The 22,968-nt window shown below is 37.9% G+C and overlaps 1 protein-coding gene across 1 annotated transcript in view; it reads right to left on the bottom strand.

The window, feature by feature from the left end:
• Window positions 1-19,903, bottom strand: part of PKP2 (plakophilin 2) — a 33,168-nt gene extending 13,265 nt beyond the window's left edge. The window contains exons 1-5 of the mRNA XM_009871927.1: window positions 19,784-19,903; window positions 16,772-17,466; window positions 10,975-11,113; window positions 7,800-8,007; window positions 2,629-2,806 (exon numbers count right to left, since the gene is read on the bottom strand). Coding sequence (XP_009870229.1) covers window positions 2,629-2,806; window positions 7,800-8,007; window positions 10,975-11,113; window positions 16,772-17,466; window positions 19,784-19,852 — 1,289 coding nt within the window. The 5' untranslated portion in view covers window positions 19,853-19,903. The remainder of the gene's footprint in view (window positions 1-2,628; window positions 2,807-7,799; window positions 8,008-10,974; window positions 11,114-16,771; window positions 17,467-19,783) is intronic.
• Window positions 19,904-22,968: the final 3,065 nt, after the last annotated feature.

Genomic DNA, 22,968 nt, shown 5'->3' with positions numbered 1-22,968 from the left:
CAAATTCTTCTAACGTCAGACTTCCTTACCAGTGACTGCATACACTGACAGAAGCAGACAAGATTCAGAACTCCACAGTACTTCTGGTAATAACTAGTTTAATCAGCAGAATGAGGAGTGTTCTGGTCATTCACTCAATCCAGTGTTAGTATCTGCAGTATTATCTGCTAGATATGGTTTCACTTCTCCTGAAATTCTCTCAAAGTGGATGAAGAAAGCTTTAATTTATTATTTGGTAACTGTGTGGCACAGCACATATGTCCAAATCAGATGACATTGTTAGATTTGGACTGTGGGTGGCCCTTTCAGTCAATAGGTATATGAAAATCTTTTTTAAGAAGTTTTGGCATTCTCTTATAACTAAGTACTGTACTATGCATAATGTATTGCACTTCAAAGGACTATTTTAACCCTGCAATAAAGCTGCAGGCTGTAGACTTTATCAACATACACAATAAACATGTTAGAATTACAAAAGGGAAGACTAATTACAGATTTATATTCTGGCAAATATATACACTCTTTAAACATCTTCCTCAACAACATCATTCCCTCAGTGCACAGTGTTTTTACTTTGTGGTGTGATCTTCTGTTTTTCAGCATTTCTTTGTGTGGAGTTTGTGTTTTTTTAAGAATTAATACATAAGGAACGAATATTTCTAGTCACCTAATTTGACAAGTGTGTTATTTTCCAATAAAGAGACAAAAACTAATTAATCTTAAAAATCTCAGCTATTTGGTCTTTACAAATATGACAAGCCACTTCAAAAACTATTATCTACTAGAAAGTGTGTTGCCTATTTACTAGAAAGTGTGTTGGCAATCCTGCAGATCAACTTTACCTGTGAATTTTCAAGCCTTTCTTGTTCTAATTGTAATTTTCAGTGTTCAAGCTCTTAAAAATTACATGGACTAGAACATGGACATTATATTTTTAAAATAGGTAGTGTGTCCTTGAGCATCTAGATTAGGGCAGTTTGAGAGGCTTTTCATTAGGGCTACAGAGCTAAATGTAGCTCTGGAGCAGCTCCACTCAGTGATTTTCTGCATGGAGTAAGCTACGTTCGGAATCTAATCTAAACCAACATGGCTACTGTTATGCCTTATCAAATACCGAGTCGTGTCAAGTTGCTGCAACATCCTCAGAAAGAGTAATACCACGCTAAAATTGAGAATGATCCATGCCCCTATTGGCTGGCTCATAGGGAAGAGACGATTCCAGAGTCCAAACGCTGGAAGAAGAGCAAGTCGTGGCAACACAGAGTAGCAACACTTAACATCCAGACTGGTTTCTGTACAAATGCATCTTGGGCTAATTAACATACAAAAAAAGACAACCTGCTTCATTTCATAGACAACACCACTAGCAAGGGAGATCTTACTATGGCTAGTTAATGTTTCTCTGTATTTGCTTTTAAGCCATCTGAGTAAATAAATGTTAATTATTACTTAGAGGTGAATTACTAGTTAAAAGAGTTAACTAGGAGTTCCTGCAGAAAAAGGGGCTTTATTCTTGAGTATTTTGTATGTCTCACAACTCATTTGTCTTCTGAAACCACATGAGTCAGATACAGAGCTGTTTATACAGTGAAAATTCCTGCAATATAGATACAATTATTTTGCTATAGGACATGCTAGCAAAGCAGGTATGTGTAAGGTGAAACTGGGCAGCTTCCCAGCCTCTAAATTTCAATCTTAATTCATTGTACTTTACTAGGAAGAGTCTAAAACTAAGGACTTGCCTTTGCACTCATACTTTACTCATTAATTATTTCAAACTATGTCCTTTCATGCATTTTTGAATGTGTAAACAAAAGACATGCATCTCTGATACTTGAATTTACTTAATGTGCAATGACTTAGAAGGAGTTTTATGAACTGTTATTTTTAATTTTTTTTTTAATTAACGATGTGATTTTTATACTTCAATCATTTAGGCGTTTACTGAGGCCTTTGGTGTTTCTCTGTAGTAGCTGCTATTGTGTTCTGAGGTTATCACCTGACTGAAGCAGTAAGTACACAACTATGTATCTATTCAACCACCCCACGGCTGCAGCCTGGCCTCAGTTTACTTAAACTTGTGTAAAACTTGGACAGGGCTTTTTCCTAATTAAAGTTCTTTTAGATTAAGTTTGGAGACCACCGTGCTGGAATCTTAAAATAACTTTAAAAGGCTCAGGCAGGTTTAAAGTTTCTTTTAAGTTACTGTCAGCTTTTCTGCAGTGCTAATATATAATACCACTCCTGCAGCCATTTAAAAAACCTTTGTTTTCACTACTATATATCTAATACTATATATCATACCAACAACTGTTATTCAGTGAAGGACCTCTTTGACTTCAGTGCAACTATGCACTGCAACCAGGCCCCTGATTACTATCTCCTGTTATGGATATATTTAGTCTTTGGAGTACACACCAAATGAATATATAGGAGCCTTATAAAGAAAACTGTTTTCATTGTATTGAGCAGTAATTCTTCTGGTCTGATACACACAAGGCATTTCAAAATACGATCTGTATGCAAACTCTTCTCCTGGAGCCATCCAAGTTCAAACAAACAAAAAAAAAAGTGTGCAGGGCTTTTTTATTATCCTTATTGTAAAGGGTACTCTAGACTAGTGCTCACCTCAAGCATCCTGTGGCATTGTAGAAGATATCAGGGTCAGGTAAAACACTTGACTTAGGATAATCTCGATCCGGCCAGCCCGAGTAAGGGATGAGAACAACTTCAGTGAGTGTCTGCAGGGCTTCTCTAATCAACAGGTGCTTCAGTTGGTCATTAGAGGACAAATTCCACAACAAACCTGCAATATCCAAAATAAAATCATAGTACCAGAAGGACTCTCTTGCAGTTTGAAAGACCTAATCTCAACCTCCTTGAAGTTAATGAGTGAAGGAACTTGCTTTGCACTTGCTATCCTGAAAAGGAGCAGATAGGGGAGATGGTAGTCCACCAGCCCTGATGTGAGGACATGAAAATGAGGCCAAAAAAGGGGCACAATTATCCACGCAATTAAAGTCAGAACTCTATACAGTCAGTCTAAAGCCTGACAAAGAACAGCAGTTTTCCGTGGCTCTGCATGTGAATTGCTCATTCGCAGGAATCATCTTCTCTATTGCCAGAGTAACACAACCTAACCAGAACTAACAGCACTGAGGCCAGTGATCACTCTTCACACTTCCAGGGAGGAATTCATCCCTTCTGGATGCCTAACAGGACTAGTTGCACTTCCAAGTGCCAAGAAAAGACCAACAAGCAGGAGAATAAACTTGCATGCACAGGGCATAAATGGGAGGCACAGACTGTGAGTTTACAGGTCTTTGGAAATCTGCTGGAAGACCTGAGATGTCCATTATCAAGTTTCTCTAATACTTAATAGCAAAATTCCTCATAGGAGGGAAAGCTACTAAATACTGGTTGGCCGTTACCGTCCAGACATTTGTCACTAAATAAATCATTAAATAACACTACGCACCTTGTCTACTCACAATCTCCAAAGAACAAAATAAACCTCAAATATAATCCTCTATAATTTATTAACTTTGCTTATGTTCTATTCCAACAGAAGACAATTCTTTTTAAAGTACTTTTCCCCAGCAAGAAAACGTGTATTTCTGCTTTTCAGTACAAAGGCATTCATTGTTTCCCCGGCTTTTTGCTCAAAGTTTCACAAAGCTCCTTCTCCAAACACTGGCAGAGTATTAGTGAATGTTTCTTTCATCAGTTCACAACAAAAAAATGTTTCTTTTGTATCTCCTTACACTTTGATTTAATTTCAGCTATTGTGAGCAATAGTAAAATAAAAACAAAAGCCAGCCAGAAGCAGCCCCATTCCTTCTTCTGGGATCAGCTCTTCAACCTCTGAATTAGGGGATAAAAGGAAAAATGTACTTTCCTGAAGGATAAAAAAGACTTATGGGAAATCAGACATGCAGTCCAAAGGGCACTGGTAAGGGAAGCAGGTTAAGACAGAATGGCACAAATGCAAGAGCACAGAGACAGAATATCTTATTAAAAGGAACAAGCAGACACATATCTAGAATAGAACTGTCAGAACAGAATTTGAGATGTTGCTCACACTGCAAATTTGCCAATAAAATTCTACCTTTACCCACAGGCACTGTCTCACTGGGCTCAGAAGGAGTGTCTCGGTGGCATTCTGGGTGTGGATGAATTTGCTCACATCAGAAAATGTCTTTAAGAGTGGGCTCTTAACTTGCAGCTATGCTATAATGTATAAGGGCATAATATTCCCTCAGATGGTTATTTGGGAAAATGGGTGGGGTCTCCTTTTAAATTTATGTTCTGTTCTTATTTACAGTTCTGTTTGTGCTGTAATCTTCCCTGCAGGAATTTTTTTCTTTCATTTCTTAGATTTATGCTGCATGATAACAAGATTAAGAGGTTAGATATTCCCTGGAGACTCATCTGGCTTACCTTCAAAACTTTAGGTTTTTTCATGAAATTGCCATTTTACTTTCTGTTCCTCAGTGTGCTCTCCAAACACTACAAAATTATATTCCTGTCTCCACTTCTGTATTGTCTCAAAGTGACATCCTCTCCTACTATCCAGAAGTAAACTCTTTCCTTTCCTAAGAGATTTGCAAGAAGTTTGTAAACAAAGGTTAAGAGCCTATGGTTTCTTTACTTTATTTGTACCATTTTGCAAAGCTAGCAAATTCATTCAATGTGATTTTGAGGAGGTCTCATTCCTGGTAAGAAATGTAAGGACACAAATTGCAGGCAGCTTTTTTTTCCTGCAGAGCGGCATTAGAGTAAACTGTCCCACAGTAGCTTTCAAACCATCGCCATAAGTACAAAGGCACTTTGGTGGGGGTACTGGTTTGGCGCTTTCTGTGTTCTCCTGGGATGCACAGACTGCGAGGCAGTACACAGCACTTGGTATAAACACCATTTATCTCCACACACTTTCATTGCTTTCAGTCTTTTCAAAGGATGACACAAGGCACACTGCATGACTGTGCTTAGACTGTATTCCTCAGCCTAGGTCTGGTAGAAGATAGAGGCCACCAAAATACTCTTTGAGAATATATGATATTTTTTGGATAATACTAGGCAAGCATTCATCTGTATTAAAACTGCTGGTAGTAATAAGCCAGTGACCTTAAAGATAAGCTTCTAAGGCTGAGCTGCACTTATGTGCACAGGTATTAGATACTTTCAGAGAAGTAATGAATTACAGTATGAGAAAACTGTGTCTTGGAGTTTTAACTTTCTTCTCTCCAACAACTTCCTTATCTTCCTGTATTTTTGCCAGGTAGAATGCATTGGTACCATGTTTCCTACACAGTGGTAGAAACAAAAAGCTTTCCTTGCTGAGCGTAGACATCTTTACTAATGGGTATGTCATGCTTTCAAACCTTTGCCAGAAGTCTTCCATCAGAGTTCAGTGTGGTATTATCAGGTGCCAAGATCATTTTACAGTCAAAATAGGCAAGTAGTAAGTATGATGTGGAAAATCAGACGGGCTTCTCATGCTGACCAGGTGGAAGCCCAAAGGTTCTGCATGAACGTTTTCCTGGAACTGTCATACCACTGCAGTGTGATTGCATGCATAGCTGCACTAGTCTTGCAGGAAGCCAAAGGCAATGCAAGAGGAGACACAAAACTGGCAGGTGAGCCATTGGTCCGGCAATGCAACTGTTGCTCAGGAGAGTTTAACCATTTTGGCAGGAAGGCAGTCACAGGTTTACATTGTGCTTAGAAAAGTCTTATGTTTCAGCCCTTCTCAAGCTACACAGTCAATCTGTACAGGATGGTAATTCCGGTATTCTCTAGTTCTTGCCAAGATCACCTGGAAGCACCAACCCTAGTAAGTGTTCGCTTAACAGTGACTGTCTACCTCCTGTCTGCTGCCCACTCCTTGCCTGCCTTTGAAGTGTGGGCTTGGAAAGAAAGTCACTAGAAGTAAAGTTAATATTCCCATAGAAATTTATTAAACCAGGCTGCCTTTTGCCGTGTAGGCCCCTTGCTGCTTGCTAGGGAACTGGAAGAATTGCTCAAGTGAAGGCAAAAAGTCTGTCCTAATGCCATTTTCACCAAGTGACCAAGTGTACTTCCTCCTGACCACACATTTGGTCTTGAACAAAGAGAGAAATACTTTCATATACTTTTATTTTTAAAGCTGTCCCTTGCAACTCATACGCATGAAAGTATATCAGATTATTTTGCTTTGCACAAACTACAACATACTGCTCAATACTGCTTAAAGATTTTGTTGGTGTCTTGTTTTGTAAGTAAATGTTTTTTAAGTAAATATTCATGTTCAATGACAGCAGTAATTGGAGAAAGAAGATGTCCCTTCATCCATTTTCACACTGGTGAAGGGAAAGACTGCAGTACTATCTGTCACACTATCTGTACGATTTATCCTGCAGAAACAGTCAAAGCTTTTGTCAGAAATGGTGAAATTGCCAGCAAGAAAAGAACATTAGCTTTCTGTACCACCATTTTCACTGCTTCCCTCAGTAGCATGTAATACCACTGAGAGAGAATACACTATACAATAAGTTACTAAGTGACCCAATTCTGCATTTGATGAATATGAAAAACTTTAAAACATTTTAATGTTGCAGAGCTGTAGAACTAAGCCAAAAGATCCAACAATACAAAGCTTTGTCCTCTGGCTTAGGGAGCGCAGTATTTCAAATACTTAAAAGAATGCAGAATTACTGAAGGTCTCAACATGCCTTTGCTTCAAGGCAGGGCTGCTTGACACTACCTGTATCTTTTCAAGCAGTGTTATTTTAATAGCTTGTGTTCCTGGTATCTTTAAAGATCACTTGAATCCTCACTCACGTATTCATAACGTTTTCTTCCATTTATAAAATACGAGCCTGCTCTTCCTTTGCATGCTAACTAAAATGAATTGTGAGTCACAAGGAGTTGACCTCCTAGAGATACCCTATGGTCAAACAGGAGTGCAGGGATGAAGCTGTGGGCACTTCTGAACTGGCTGCTGCAAAGCCAGCAGGACAGTAACCACAGGTTTCTTTGCGGGTAACGGTGGACATTTCCTTCCACCATTCCTCTGCTCATTGATGTACAAGAGATGTAAAATGGAGTTTCGGACACAAAGGGCTCTTCCTTCAAAATTGCAATGGGCCCTACTCATTTTTAACAGTTTTTCCTCAAGGATAGTGGAAATAAAAGGATGGGAACATAAGCTGGAACAACGAAGGCTATATCTAGAATGAACAATGACTAAATCCAGAATGCAGGTCACTCAACATATGATCTTTACAGCCAAACAGATGTGCTGCAGGAATTCGTTCCCCTGCACACAGAAAGCAAGTACACTGTTGTTATGGCAAAGTTTGCTGCTTGTAACAGATCTGAGAAGATAGGCTCAGGTGTAGTAGACAGCCAAGAGTGACAGAGCTGAGAGTAGAAATTTGGGGCATTAATTATGGTCCCAGGAACTTCTGGGACTACTCCGATCACTGCTCACCACAAAAGTTCTACAGAATTTGCTACTGGGAGGCTCATATGCTCTTCTGGAATATATAGGAGTTTAAGCTTCCTGCAAACAAATAGACTCATGCCATTTCTGAAGAAGCTTTAAGAGGGAAATTTGCAGTTCCTAGCCTCTTCTTACTGTCTTAAAGACTGGTCTTGCATAAAGATCTTGAAATTTCACCCTAAGGGAAGAGCTTAGAATACGTGACAGTGTTCTTATATTTAGTTGCTAAACACTGGCCTAAGCAAACAATCAAGGAAAGCTTGTGCAGTACTTAACACACTTCATGCTCGACTGCACAGAAAACAAACACTACCTGTTATTTGCTTTTTAGTCTCAACATCCCTGGTGTGTCGAAGTAGGTGGAGCAAGAGTGGGATCCCTTTCTGCTCTGACACTTCCAGTTTGTTGTCATTGTCCTCAAACACCAAGTTTCTCAGAGCACCACATGCTGCCCGCTGAATGTCCTCATTCTGAATGTCAAGAAGCTGTAAAAGTTTTGGGATACCACCAAGTGAGAAAACCTGTGAGGAAAACAAAACACAGCAGAGAGTAGTTAGATACTGTAAATGACACAGTCCATCTTACCCCTTCCCAGCAAGGCCTTAAATAATCATAGGGACTTTTTTCATTTGCTACTATTTGAAAGACTTGAAGCACAGATCATTAATCACTGGGACATGGCCGTTAAGTTCTGGGTTTTGATATAAGTCATAGTTAAAATCCATAACTAAGGCAGTCATCATATTTTAACAGTTAATGTAAAAGAATTAAACTAAATCTCTTGCAGTTTTGCTGCAGATTTGTACTCTATGACAAGATATTTAATTGCTCTATATTTTAGTTTCCATGTGAAATGGATATTTGAGATTTAACTCTGCAACATATATAAACTGGTTCGAGATTTCTGGATGTAAAGTGTTCCTGGCGTGCCAAGTTTGTGGTTTTTTTTCTCAGCAGCCAGCCTGATGGAAAGACAAAATTTTTCTCTTTCACCTTCTGTGCATGTATTGAAAGTGCATTAAATAAGAATATATTATAGTTAGTACTTCTTATCTGTGCCATACTGAGAAAAAAATAACAGTAAACTTCAAAATGTAGACCATTAAACATTGTAAGCTAATTAAATATTGAACAGGCCACACTTCACAAAGACTGCTTGCTCTTCAGGGTCTAATTCTTTAGAAAAAGGTGTTTTAGCCTCAAATGAATGAAGAATTAAAAATATGTTGTTGCACAGCAGCTGTACGGAAACAAATAGTTTCCAAGTTCTATATGTTGTGGCAAATGATGAATCTCACATGAGCAAGCAAGCCTTGGCTCATTTAGGAATGAGTTTTCTATGGAAAATACCTAACTTTTATGGACAATTGAGGACAGTTTCCTCCAGCATCTCCAAATGTCATATGGTTTTGTGGACAAACTCATCCTTGTGTACTTTCAACAGCGTATGAAAGACAGAAATCTGATACAACTGGTTTTGAGTAGTCGAGAGTCTAATGATAAAAAGAATTCAATACAACTGACAGGTGTTGGCAACATGAAGAAATGAAATGTAAGAAAGTCTTTTGCCCTTCATGCCCTGGCAAACTACACTGCCTGCCTGCCTTTCCTCTGATTTGGTTGTACAAAAGGCACAGTTTCTTGCTACTGCACTACTGACCTGATTCTTCCTGCATTCATTCAGCAATCACCTAGGTGCTAGCAGAACAAAATACAGAAATACATATCTGAAGTGGAGCACAGAGCATGCTGAAGGCACATTGACCTATTTTATTATAGCTGATATGCCCTTTTGACACTGACACCATAGCTGGTTGATTTTTTAAACATTTATGCAGACTTTCTGCTGGTAATTTTAAGGGATTTATAGCTCTTGTCAAAGAAGTGATGCTATTTTGACCTAATGTGCAGAGGAGAACTTAGAAAAGCTATTGATCAGTCTTTCTAAATTTTCATTGGTAGACAAAATTCACCAAAATACTGTAAGACCATAAATTCATGAGAAAAAGAAAAGCCCCTAGACCCACAGACTATCAAGTATCGGGGAACAAAGCATCAGGAGACAAAGAGGCTAAAGAGTGCTAAAGGCTGAGAGGCTAAAAAGTGTAAACAAGTCAATGTCAATGTAAACAAGTCTGATGGGCACTAGACAGAATAAACAGCTAGGATATGTGGGATAGACAGGAAAATACACGACAGCTTCAGGCTGACTGCTCCAATTTGAACCATTACACTCATCTATTTGTTTTTCCAGGAAGCTGCCTGAGGGAAGCTTGAATAATAATTCCCCTTCAAACAATCAGTTCTGAAGCTCTGTTCTCAGCCTGAAGATAAGGCTGCTTCTGTACTGGTATTTTTTTCCAAAACAGACTTTGGTCTACTGTGAGGTAAGTTAAAACTACTAAAGGACTGAGCGATATTTAGCTGTCACTGAACTGGACTGCATATACATGAATATAGAGTTAAGACTGAGATGACATATGAATAATACTGAGCATACTACAAAACAAAATAAGTGTAAGGAATTTCTTTAAATGATTGAAATAAACATCCAGTTTACACAGTAATGTACAGAACTGCTCAGCAAGAGAGCCATAATTGTGTTCAATAGTGAAATTTAAAGGAAAGGACGACGAGAATACTTTTCATATGCTCTTTCAAAAAACTTGTAAGAGATTTAACAAATTTGGTTAATCCAAACAGTGTATTAATACATTTGTAAGTCCCAGCAAGCCCTTACAGTTTGGCTAATCTATACACTATAGTAATACATTCAGTAGTCCTAGCAAACCCTGAACCTTGGAAAATTTGCACTGTACTCCCAGTTTCCTTTTCTGGGTTATTTCTGTACCAGCAGTGTAAGCGTGCCAGTCAAAAATGAGAGACAAGCATAATTATATTGATTAAAAGTTCAGACTCTATAACGGTTGAACTACGAACTTTTATTTGATCTGAAAAAGAGCAAATAAAGTGGGTATACACTTAGCAGCTTTAACATATATGAAAAACCTCTATCAAGTGGGCAGAAAAATAGACATTTTTCTCCACATCTGTCAAGTTAGAATAGAAACTAATGAACTCAGTTCGCACAAAGGAGGTTTAAGTTATAATTTAGGAATTACTGGTAAGGGTAGTAAAGCTCTTTGCCTGCCTGCAGGAACTTGTGGGATCCTAATCAAGTGGATTTTTTAAAAGTTGATCATAAACACCTGTAATTACAGTTGCTTTGAGTAAATTCTTACCCTACTTTTCTATGTTTCTCATCACAAAATGCTAAAGACCAAGTTTTTGCTAGGATAGATCACTGCAAGTTTAAAAGAATCTGCAGCAAATAGAATCAGCATATTTTAGGGAAAACATTCAACATGAGTATCCTACAAGGTTTCCTGGAGTGCTTTTTTTTTTTCTCATATTGGCACATGGTGCCATACAGTATAGAAAATTATTTGCTCTACCTGTTTGTAACTGGCATAAAAATAATTACTTACTTTTCTTCGGGCCTCTGCCTTCTGGAAGCACTCATGCTGTATGAATGTCACTGCAGCAAGAATCCTAGGTGTGGCCTGTGTGTTTTCACTCTTCAGTATGCTTACTGCACGCTCCAGAGTCATCTCTACTTCTGGGCTCCTTAAAAGTATAGACAGAGGAAATACAGTAAACTAACACCGCAGAAAGAAAAATTCATTTAGCTCATGAAATTTCTTGTAACAGCAGGATTTTAACATTTTTCAAATAACTTCAGCTTTTCTTTGAAAATTATTCCCTTTCCAGTAGCAGAAAATACTATAAAAGCTTTAAGAGATACTGATATTCTGAGGAAAGAGATCATCATAAATGGAAGCTCTGAAATAATGAGAGAATCTAGACAAAGCAAGTCATGCTTCACATTATAAAAACCAAATGGAAACATCAGTGGATGAAGGACTAAGATTCAAACAAGGCCATCACCAAATTAGAGTGGCTGTTACTGATAATGAAGAAACCTTGATGTTTTTCTCAGTATGTGATGATTAGTTTTTGATATTTCTTTCCTTGCCTTTCTTCAGTTTCTCAGTTCCCAGACTACATACACGCAGAGCTCAGCACCTGCTTTCTTCAAGATGACAGAAGTTGCTCTAGTTTGAAATAGATGGGCAAAGACTTTTTTTTCAGGGGGGGCAAAACAAAAACATCACTCATTAAATAGACTACGCACATCGTCTGTGACAGGATTAAAAATGTGCATGTATATTTTCCTTTCAACTTGAAGCATGCTTGCTTGAATGATAAGTGTGCTAGACAACCATATAAAAATTGGAAAGAGAGGTCACCAGATTTATTTTTTCCCTCAGTAAACAGAACATAAAACAATTCATTGCACAATCAGGCACATTAACTCTGGAACAGGTGGTTATGTTCCCCAGCCTTTTTATTTACTTTTTGTTTCAAATACTCTGCAACTAGAGAAAAAAATGCAGGGGGTCAGGGGGGAAGAAGAGGAGGGGAAGGAAGTGAACAAAATCTTTCCTTCTTTTTTTTTTTAAACTAAACAGTTTTCTAGAACCGGTTCTGTAGAACCAGGTTGCCCAGACAAGGAAAAGAGGGTAGTCTGTGAACCTCAGTGAAACAAGCAGTCATTGGCAATAACTCCCTAGTTCAGAGCTACTAGAATCAGAATGGTTTACTTGAAAATTATCTCAGTAAGTGCATCTAAAATGAGAAATTTTGACACAACTACCTTTCATCTTAAAAGAGGTGCTTGGGAAATAAATTGGGTTAAATGGAAATTTTTATTTTTTTTCTTGTATCTAAGCAGAAATATTAAATAATAAACAATGTTCAGAGATGTAAAATACAAAAGGTTTTGATACTGAGAAAAGAAACATTTCTAAAGCAAGTGTCTATGGACTGCACCAGAAGTCACTTAGTCCTTCAGCTCTGAGACTGTGTCAATAATGGACTGGCAGGAAAGAAAGAGCCTGGAAGGCCAGGCTTGTCCAGAATAGGCTGCAGAGGAGCAAGGTAGACAAATCAGGCAGAAATGAAGCAGATTTCTTACAGGGAATCTTGCTACAAATGCACTGAAATTTAACTCTTTTCTCCAAAATATTTATGAACTCATGAGTGAGACAAAAAGGGATTTTGGTGGAATTTTTCCTGCCAGCTACACTGTAAATCATCATCTGCTGCTTGCTTTTGCTAAGGCCAATGACAATCAGTATGGCTGCAAGAACAGAAAAAAAATGAAGAAAAATTTTGATGCACCTGTTGCAAATGAAATTATATTCCCACATCTCGAGGTTTCCACCTGCCTTTATGTTTCCCTTTGGTATAAATCATGTTTCTTGTCTTCTCCCTTCCTCTGAGTTAGCGCTTTGAGCAAATATGCTGCATCTACAGGTGCTGAGGCACGCGCAAGCCAAAGACGAATTGAAGGGGAGAGCATGTTGAGGAGGTCAATGGAGAGATTAAATCAAAGTGAAATTAGATAGAATTAACAGTTAGTATCTCTAGTGCCCTGGTCTCTGGTCCAGCAATGTTTACAGCTTCCAGATTTAAGTTTGTCTAAGTTGCAAGTCAGATGTACTGATCAGAAACCTACTGAAAGATCTTGAACAATGAGTAATGGAAAAAAAAACAGATCATTTTTCTTCCTCTTCCTCTCTTCTAAGTGGAACACAAAAGCAGGCTTTTCAAGCTTGAATTTTAGTCAGGTTTCCTAAATCAACAAGAGTTTTGTGACTATGCTATACATGTGCACATGTGAGCATGCCTATCAGCCTGTTAGTCACTGCAGTAACTTTGGAGCTCTTTGACCAAACTGAGCCACCTTCTATAGAGCGGCAGATATCTCTGATCTATTAAATTGTGAGTATTTCAGTGACTAAGAGCAGAGAAGGACTCCATCCATGCACTTTCCAAGGTCAAGATTGCTGCATGAGCTGATCTCTCACAGGATGTCAGAGAACCTACGCTGGAACTCAGCCCCAGAATGCCAAGGATGTCCCAGAGGAGCAAACATCCATCAACAGTCACTGTCAGGCTGAGATAAACAGACGTACAGCCAGAGACCAACTTTCTAAGTGCTGGGTGTGTAGATCTGCACTGAGACTGAGATCAGTTTACCATTCACCAGAATTATCACTTCATGGCTGGTAGTCCTTCATGCAGTAGCCTGTCATGCACTGCCATACTAGGATTGCTCTTCACTGGATAAAAATAACATTCATTAACATTTTATCTGAAAGTAATAAAGGATGTTGTATAATCTTTGACCCTCTGTGGTATTTATAAAGTTGCAGCACCCTAACTGTTGTCAAAACAGAATCTGATGCAACATTTCTATCCTACCTCCCAAAATATTTACAGGCAAACTTAATAGGCACATGGCTGATTATCGTGTGTTATGACATCAAACAAATGGACATTGAGGCAATGGTTGTCAAACAGAACAATGATCTGACATGTTCTGACTTCACCTTAGTTGCCGGAATGCAACATTTTTGAGATATTCACACCGTGTTTCCTAACCATTTTGTGACATCTGTCAGCATATCTAGAGGTTTAGGGGTCAGATTCTGTAAGCAGCTGTTTCTCAGATGGCTTCAGGTTGAACATCTTTCTTTCCTAAGCCCTTGATATGAGAATGCTTTTAACTGCTTCATTTTGCCAGATGATACAGAGATAGCATCTCTATACTCTGATTTTTCTACTTTGATTTCATGGCATGAGCTAATTCTTTCACGGAAAGTTTGAAAATGCTACTACACACATTTCAAATACTATGCACAGCTAGTTCTCGTTAAACTTACACAACTATTTTACACTGTCTTAATTAAGCATGGAAAGATCTAAATTGCGATTTGCATTAAAAAAGCATAAATTTCTAGAAAAATCAAATTACTCCGAAAACAGACTTATCTTTTCCCCCTTTCCATTATTAAGGGAGCAATATATCAGATAATGCAACCTTAAAATCAAAGAGGATGGGAAATTACAAGAAATGTGAAAGTCTCTACTAACTTCTTCAACTGAGAAGTTTTGTCAGAAGAAATTATTGAAGTACTGGTGGAATGATGGACTTAAGTGAATGATTTCTGATTTGACAGCAGTGTATATCCCAAAGCAAAACATTGTTTTAAATACTTAATTCTAAATTAAACTGTGCAGTAGCTAGACATGGAAGAATTGGCACATACTACAACCAAAAGAGGACTTCTGCATCAAGCTCTTCCAGTGGCGAGAATTACAAAGGGAGTTATTAAATGTGTATCTTAGATGTCTGAAAATGGTAATAATGTACGCGAATATCATACATACATTATTACATAAGCAAGTGTAACGAATAGTGACTTCACTCAACAGAAATGGCTACAGTTTCTTCCTCATCATTTAAGAATCTAGTGGTGCAGATCCCTTGTGGGATTGTATCTTATATGCTGCTTTTTACCAGCATCTTTCCTAATATGAGCTATTACATTTTAGAGAGTTTTTTAAACTTTGGGTAGAACAAAGAGCCTCTCACTCTCCCAAAGCCATAGCTACGAAACTAAAGTAGAATCCAGGATATTTGAAAACTTAAACAAAATTTGCACAAACAAATTAAATAGAAGTACTGAGATAAGTGAAATCCATAAACATTTGCAAAAGGAACTTCAGAGGACTTCACAGCACTTTCAGTTGTTTTCCTCTGTAATTTCAGAGGAAATTTTAGACTTCAGTGTCTGCACCTGCAAGAGAAGAACCAAAATTGCTCCTACACTAAATTAAATATTAAAATTGCTGGTTGTGGCTCAGAAATGCACTCACGAACGTGCTTAAAGTTAAATAAATTATTAAGTCAATAGAATATATGCCTGTTTGTAAATTGCCTTACTGAGAAACAAAAGTTCTCCCAGATACCTGTTTTCAACATTATTACTTCCAAATCTTTAGCTGTTGTGAGCTCTCAGCTGTTTTTTCTGGACTTAATTACTGTAAAGACTGAATGCCTAAGGATCACATTATTAATACCATATCAGTTAACTCCTGCATCACCCAGAGGTGGAAATTTCAACTGAGATCAAATGTGGGCACAAGATTACACATGTTTATAAATCTAGTCATAACATACAACATGTAGTTGACAACAGAAAATACCTGACCTGTATGTAGCAGTGATATCAGATGGTGCCTCTGTTCACATAGTAGCAAATTTAGAAAAAGAAAAAAAGTGGCCTTCAGAAAAATGAACTTAACAGATACACAGTTATGGAAAAAGAGACATTTCTTAATAACACTGTTTAAATTACACCATGATTAATTTACATAAGAAACCTTGGGCTCCTATTTGGATTATGAAACAACAACAAAACTGACAGTAAACTGCAAGTAACCATCTCTTGTTTACCAAGTGGTTCTTTCTGTTCACTGAACCTAAAGTGCTCTGGAAACATTCCAAATTATTCTAAAATGAAAATAATAATCATTCCTGAGGAGAATTTCAGAACTGATAAATTTTCTCTTTTGAAAATGGAACTGATTTTAGACATTTGGAAACTTTCTCCAGAAGAGAATTTCGAGGAGGGGAAGGGAGGGGAGGGGGAAGAGTAATTTTGAAAAAAAAAAAAGAGTGCTGTTAAGATTTTAAACAATTCTAGGGGCAGCTTTAGGAACTTCTGCCTAGGAGCTAACAGTGTTTCAAATTATGATAGCGTCCTCAGAGCATACAGGAACCATGAGGTAGTGAGAAGCTCTGGAGTCCTAAGATTCACAACAGTTTATATTTGTTCTAGAGATGGATGGTGCAGCAGAGCTAAGAGAAATGTCTGCCTGTTTTAAATGAAAAAAATCAAAAGGTTTCCTTGAAACTGTGAAAGATTTTAAACTGGAAACTGTCAGTCTGCCAAAAACTGCTTCACTGGTAGATTTCTGACCTATTCTTGTGAGAACCAGTGCTGAAATCATCCGGTCTCTTAGGAGTACAAAATTTGCCAACACATTACTGTGCATTGCAACTTAGGTTGGAAATTACTCAGTGGCAACTTCATGTCTCCTTATAAAATTGATTAACTCTTGGCAAAAGGGGATCCCAAACCAGAACAGGAGGTGTGGATCCTGCAGTATGTACATGCACATACCTTTTTTCTCCCTTTTCTCTGTTGCACTGGCAGTGGATTTTTAAAAGCAAAACTAATTTCTGCATTCTCTGCGCTCATATTTTGTACAGTGTGTTGGCTTCTGAACCCTAAGCTCTCAGTTTACTTTCTCTTTTTAAACTTCAGCTGTGACATCCCAGAACCAAAGCAGGTCCTGCATTGTGCTTACCCTAGCTGAGATCCATTGATGGTGACTTGTTCACTCTGCAGGAAACCATTTCTCCCTGCGGCTGCCACAGCAGCTGTCAACGGCATCCTCTTCCCATCTGTTTCTGCAGTGACACTGGTTACTGAAGCTGGCTGGGAAGCTTCCCTCTTGGCCTGTGTGCTTCTGAAAGTAGTTTGGTACCAGGTGGACCTTAAAGATTGCCTGTTCTGAGACCCCAAAGGGGAAGCAATTGGTGATCTGACTTGTCCCATTGCACTGCCCGCGGTCAGGTAGTTCTCCTTCTCCAAAAGGTTGGTCATGCTGCGGCTGTTGCCTGTTTGATGGTACTGAGGTGCAGCGGGGCTGGGGTAGACACCATCAGGGACGGTATCGTTAACTGCCCCCATGTGGGAATGTCTCTTAAAGGAGCGTCCCCTGCTCACTGAATCCCGAAGAGTGTAACCAACAATCTCAGACCGAGCATATCTTGGTGGGATGGTCCCATTGGATCTCCTACTATCTGCATGCCTCATGGGGAATCCAGCTGAAGTCCCTCTGTCATAGTGAAAATCATTGGGCACATATGCCAGTCTCTCAGGACTTTGCTGGGGTGAAACCTCTAGTCTCCTCAGAGGCTGCCTTTGAGCTCTTTCCTCCATTGTCCTGTAAGCAATTCTTGTCCCCCAGCCATTTGTATAAGAGGATGGTGAGGCCACCTGTTCGAGGGTGCATAAAAGAACAGGAGTCATGGTGAGATCACAGCATTTAGAAATAATAGCAAAGAAACCAAACAAAAAAAGTAAAGGTAAAAATTCAAAGGTCTGCTACCAGAATGAGAAAATTGTGCATCCAATGGGATTCTGCAACGCTTCTTTGTATGTGCCTAATGAAGACAGGAAGAAGCATGGTCTAACCATTAGGAGAAAAAGTCTAAGCATCTAGTCTTCCATCATTAACTCAAAATAGGTAAGTCATTTATGCCTGGCAGTGAACAGTCTCCTTATTAATGGAGATTTTAGTTTCAGTTTGAAACTCCTTGGGGATTAACTACTAAAATTAAATTCAAGGCAGTCCAACACACAGAAGAAAATTAATCAGACAGATATTAAAATATTATACTCAAGTGTCTGTATATTGCTATTAACCTCATTAATATAAGGTTATTTAGCCCTTCTGTTCACTTTGTGGCAGAATCTAGTAAAAAGAGAGTCTCTTCCCTAGTTGTCTAAACCTTTAAAAATGAAGGAGATTATATAATATTCCAAGGAAACCAAAATAATCATTTCACCATCTCAACGGCTTACCTAATTCTACAGATGCAATTCAAGATTTTTCTTTTCCTGTCCCTAATGGGCATAGACAGTAATGGATCATCACATTGCTTTACAATTTTCTCTTTTCTAAACTCAACAAACCCACTTCTTCAACCTTTCTTTCTACAATGTGTCTTCAAAGTTCTTCAATGGCACTTGTTTAGGTGCCATTTAGGGCCTTTTCAAATTTTCAACCTCTTTCTTATGCTCAAAAATTGGACATCACACTCTATTCAAGACCTTCCAGAACTAAATCAACTTGGGAGAGTACCTGGCCTTGAAACAGGAGTCACAATACAATTGTTTTTAAAATCAATAGGCGTAGTGGCATCCAGCCATAAATCAAAGCCCCATATATTCCATTTCCATGTTGTATTAAAGTTTTGCAATATTATAGGTATTTTTTAAGGCCAACTGAGAAGCTTATACAACCTATTAATTGAAGAGACAGTACTTAGCAGATAGTTGCCAGAGTGAAATCTCCTAATTTCACTGTTGAGGAGCTACTGAGGGTGGTAATTGACTCAGAAGAGTAAAGGGTGCTGAAACTAGGAGGCTGAGGCAAGCACAGCTGTTTATTCTAGAGAAGCTATGCAAAGATATCTTTATCTTTTGTTTGAGGATAAGGAAATTAATGCTTCTGTGAAATACTAGACTTGTGGCTTTTTCTGGCTTTGTGACACAGAACTGTCTCTCTCTTTCTCCCTCCCCTGGCCTGCCAGGAAAACTAGCATTTGCTTGTGTTTCCTATGCCATTTCCAGTTTTCCTCTTGTTGCTCTCTTCTAGAAAGAAAGGATTCACATAAAATATTATGGACTAGATGATAGATGAGAACAGAGGACAAAAGGACAGAGAAGAAAGCGTATTTAAGTAAATGGTTCTGACTCTCCTTCATACAGAACCAGAGCAGCATCGCTAACTGACTAGAAGGTGGGCTATTTCGTTTAATGACAATAGGCCATTTTTGAGCAATCTAAAGGTAAGAAAGAATTGTTCCCTCCATATGCAGTTACTTATTAAATAAGTATTTATGTTCTCAATTTAAATAAGTATTTATGTTCTTTCAATTTACTAATGTTACATGCTGATTTCTAAGTCAGATAAGTTCATAGCAGTTATGAGCCGTGTCACAAACTCTGCAGGAAACTAATTACCTTAGCCTTCTGGCCACCAACCCACAAAATGTTGGTCAAAGTAACAAGTGAATTTAAGACTACACAGTTTAGAAATACCATCCCAGCTCCTGCCTATGTTATTTGTTACCCTGTGGGGTGGCTGGACTTTCTCTAGCAACCTCCAGCTCTTCAGGTGGGTGAGTGGCAGGATGGGCTCTGGCCGCTCTGAGCTACCAGTGTGCTGACTGACCTGCTGCCTGGTGGGATGGATAAAGATCTGACTACTCAGAGCCTTTGCCTCGGTTAAGGTTAATATGGTTTTTCATTTTCTACCCAGATGTCAACTCGCACAAAACCAAGAGGATTGCAAAAGGCCTGTCTGTATGACTGAGCTGAATTTAGCCACTGGGAAGGGTGAAAAATGTTAACAGATCTCAGTTGAAAAAAGCTCATTTTCTACAAATCCCGCTTTAAAAAGCAAACAATCAAGCAAGGAAACGTTGATACTCCATCTATACGCTGTTATTTGTGGTAACAAAACTAATAAATTAGGTATTTATTATTAGGGTGTATTTATTTCTGTTGGTTGTCTTTTTTTCCTCACCTGATTTGACTGGTAATATGAGAAAGCATAGGGAGTTCTTGATGTAAAATCATTTTCAGTAATCCCCATGTTATAGACACGCTCTGGAACACTGGATGCACGGTGCAAACTGCCTGTAATCAAAGACCAATATCAGTAAGATTTTAACAAAACATGATATTATTATAAAGGAATATTAGGGAAGTACTAGGGAAAGGCCCCAGTTTGCACTGCGATTAATATTTATATATATATAAGCTGAAAATCAGACAGGGAAATGATGGAAAAACATTTGCATTCAGTGTATCAGATTCAAAACATGGCTAAGCAAAGCTTTCTCAGGATAGAAGCTATTTTTTCTGGTTTCCTTTTTATTTTACCTAAGACGTATTTTCAACTTTTAGAAGTCTTGTCGTTAATGCAGCTATTTAGCGAAAAATGTTTTGACAAATCAAGCTGGTATTTTAAGTATCCCAGATAATTACAGATAATTAAGTACTGAGAAATAGTATCACTGAACAGCTACCAAGTGCACTTATTATCCGCTGCAACCACTTTGAATATATATGCTGAAATTACATTAGAGGCTGAGTGTAACATGCACAGTACACAAGAAATTAAAATTGCAGCTGCAGATTATAGATGATGCGTATACCTCTGTTACTGTGTACCCTAGAGATGCAATTGTCACAGTGTACCACTGGAAACAAATAGCATACATCGAGTATAGATTCTTTATTTCATAGTTGGCTACCTCAAATGTTGGTGTTTACGATAATATACTGGAGCATTTATGATAATATATTGGAGCAAGTAATGCTTCACTTACCTTATCCGGGCTTCACCGAAAGAGCACCAAGGGTTCACAAACAAATTCTATGGCTTACGGAGACACATGGCACATCATGCCATAAAGTAGGGTTGTTTAAAGAGGCTTCAAATTTGCACCTGAAAGGTGCACTAATCCTACAAATAATGTAGAAGATTCGCAGTGTATCTGTTCCGATTCTTTATTTCCAAGAACCAGCTTTTAAAAAAAGAACAGCTTTTTCACTAAAATGGCATTCTTCTTTTAATTAAAAACAAACCAACCAACCCACCAAACACTTCAGCCTGTTTCTTTTTCACTGATACAATGCATTTTTGAAGAAAAAGTCCTTTTATGAACAAATTTTTTAAAGCAACAGATACTGCTGAATTAATTGTTTATGAGATTCCTGTGTTACTGTGAGAATCTATATATAGAAATACAAATAAAACAGGTTTAAAGAGATGAAACTGAAGTTAAAAGTATAATATACCTCAAATTGGTCGTAAATGTGTGTGCTGCAGAAGTTTGGGCTGAACACATGACAGTGGCCAATAAAGAAGTTAACTGGCCATGAATTACCTACTCTAGGTGATTTACCTACTGTAGGTGATCCTGCTCTGGCAGAGGGTTTGGACTAGATGATCTTTTGAGGTCCCTTCCAACTCCTGACGTTCTGTGATTCTGTGAATTTTCAAAATTGCAGACACTATCTGAGACACTGCAGAAAAGAAATCTAAAGAACTGATCATTAACTTGGTCAAACTGCTGAAGCCTCCACTTCTAAATATAGTAGAACTCACATGTCGATGGGAATTCAGGTGCCAGAAGCATACAGGCAAGCGCCTGTTGGGATTTTTGAAAAGCACCTGGTGAATGTGTGCTGAATAGCTGAGGCTTTTTTTTTATACGATGTAGTGTAATACAACACAATATAATAGCAGACTGAAATAATTTGAGGTCTAACTCAATCATGGTTTGCAGTTATTTTGCTTATTTAATAATATTTTCCAATTCTTTCATTTTGGACACATGAAGCAGATTTAAACATGTATTAGGTGATTTGTTAGGACACATTCACTGTAACTTTGCGTCATGAGAGTGGAATGATGAAGCTTGGTCAAACTCATGATCTGGATTGTAGTAATTCCTTTGTGACATTACAAGGTTACCATAGCCCAAGGGTTACCCAAGTACATGAGAAAGCAGTAACAGGAAACTGTTGTTTTACACTGTGGAAGAAAAATCCTGCCAATGTACACTGACAACCAAACCCTACGAATTCATACAAATCTCTCATTTGTCTGATATAAGTCCCATATAAATGTACTATTATTTCAAGTGCCCCATAAGACTTCATCTTAGCTTAGTGCCTGTGCCTGCTTTTTAAAGATTCACTTTGCTGCATATTAAAGTACTTTCATAGAATAACTCTTTAAATATAAATACATACACATTTCTGTTTCTTCACAGTTAGTATTTTTTGTTTACTTAAGTTTACTTAGTGAGAAATTACTTTCAGTTATTTATGTACTCAGGGCATAAAGATGCTTTGAGCAAGAAACTTGTGCATGTTTTATATAACTCTAAACTCACTGTCTCTACTAAACAAATTAAAATATTAGGATAAATTAAAATTAACAAGGCTGTCCATGAACCAGTTCAGGATAAACTACATATCCAACAGTTCCCTCTTTGCAAAAGCAAAATACTATCAGAAATTGTAGCACTCCATTATCTTCAAGAAGTCCTCTCTTTTTAACCTTGAGTCTCCCTGTGAAACTATCTGTCAGTAAACCTTTTTCTCTTCCAGAGAGAAAACAGCAGATATTAGATTATGGAATTTTACTTTGCATTTACAGTTTCTCTTGCTTGTTCTTACCACATGAGTAAATCATTTTGCCAGCATTTTACCTATAGATTTTATTAGATAGACATAAATTTATGTCTTTTTACTGTATGCTGTTTACGTGTACCAAAAACTAGTGTGTTAAAGGAAAAAAGCAGTAACTGAAATGCTGTGTCTTTCTATTAGTTATGAGATGCAGAATAGCTGATCTGATCAAAACTTGCCTCTGCCAGCAAGACTTCCTTCAGCTTATTTTCAGCATACAACTATGTGTCTTTCCCACCTTTCCGATTTGCTCAGCATTATATATATTCAGAAATCATCAAGCAGTCCTTATATGCTCAGTGCACTGGTTTAAAAGAATAAAAAATAAGCATTGAATAACTTTTCTTAAAAAAAAAAATCTTACGGGTTCATTTGCTGTTAGGATTGGTATTTTCCAGCTGTGAGATTCAGTGTTTTAAGTATCACAAGAACTCTCTTTTCAGAAAATGCGCACATGATTCAGTTATTCATCCATAGGTGACAAACGCTATTTGAGAGGCCACA

Source organism: Apaloderma vittatum, unplaced genomic scaffold (assembly GCF_000703405.1).
Source record: "Apaloderma vittatum isolate BGI_N311 unplaced genomic scaffold, ASM70340v1 scaffold38126, whole genome shotgun sequence".
NCBI lineage: Eukaryota > Metazoa > Chordata > Aves > Trogoniformes > Trogonidae > Apaloderma > Apaloderma vittatum.
This window is presented reverse-complemented; position numbering and strand designations above follow the sequence as displayed.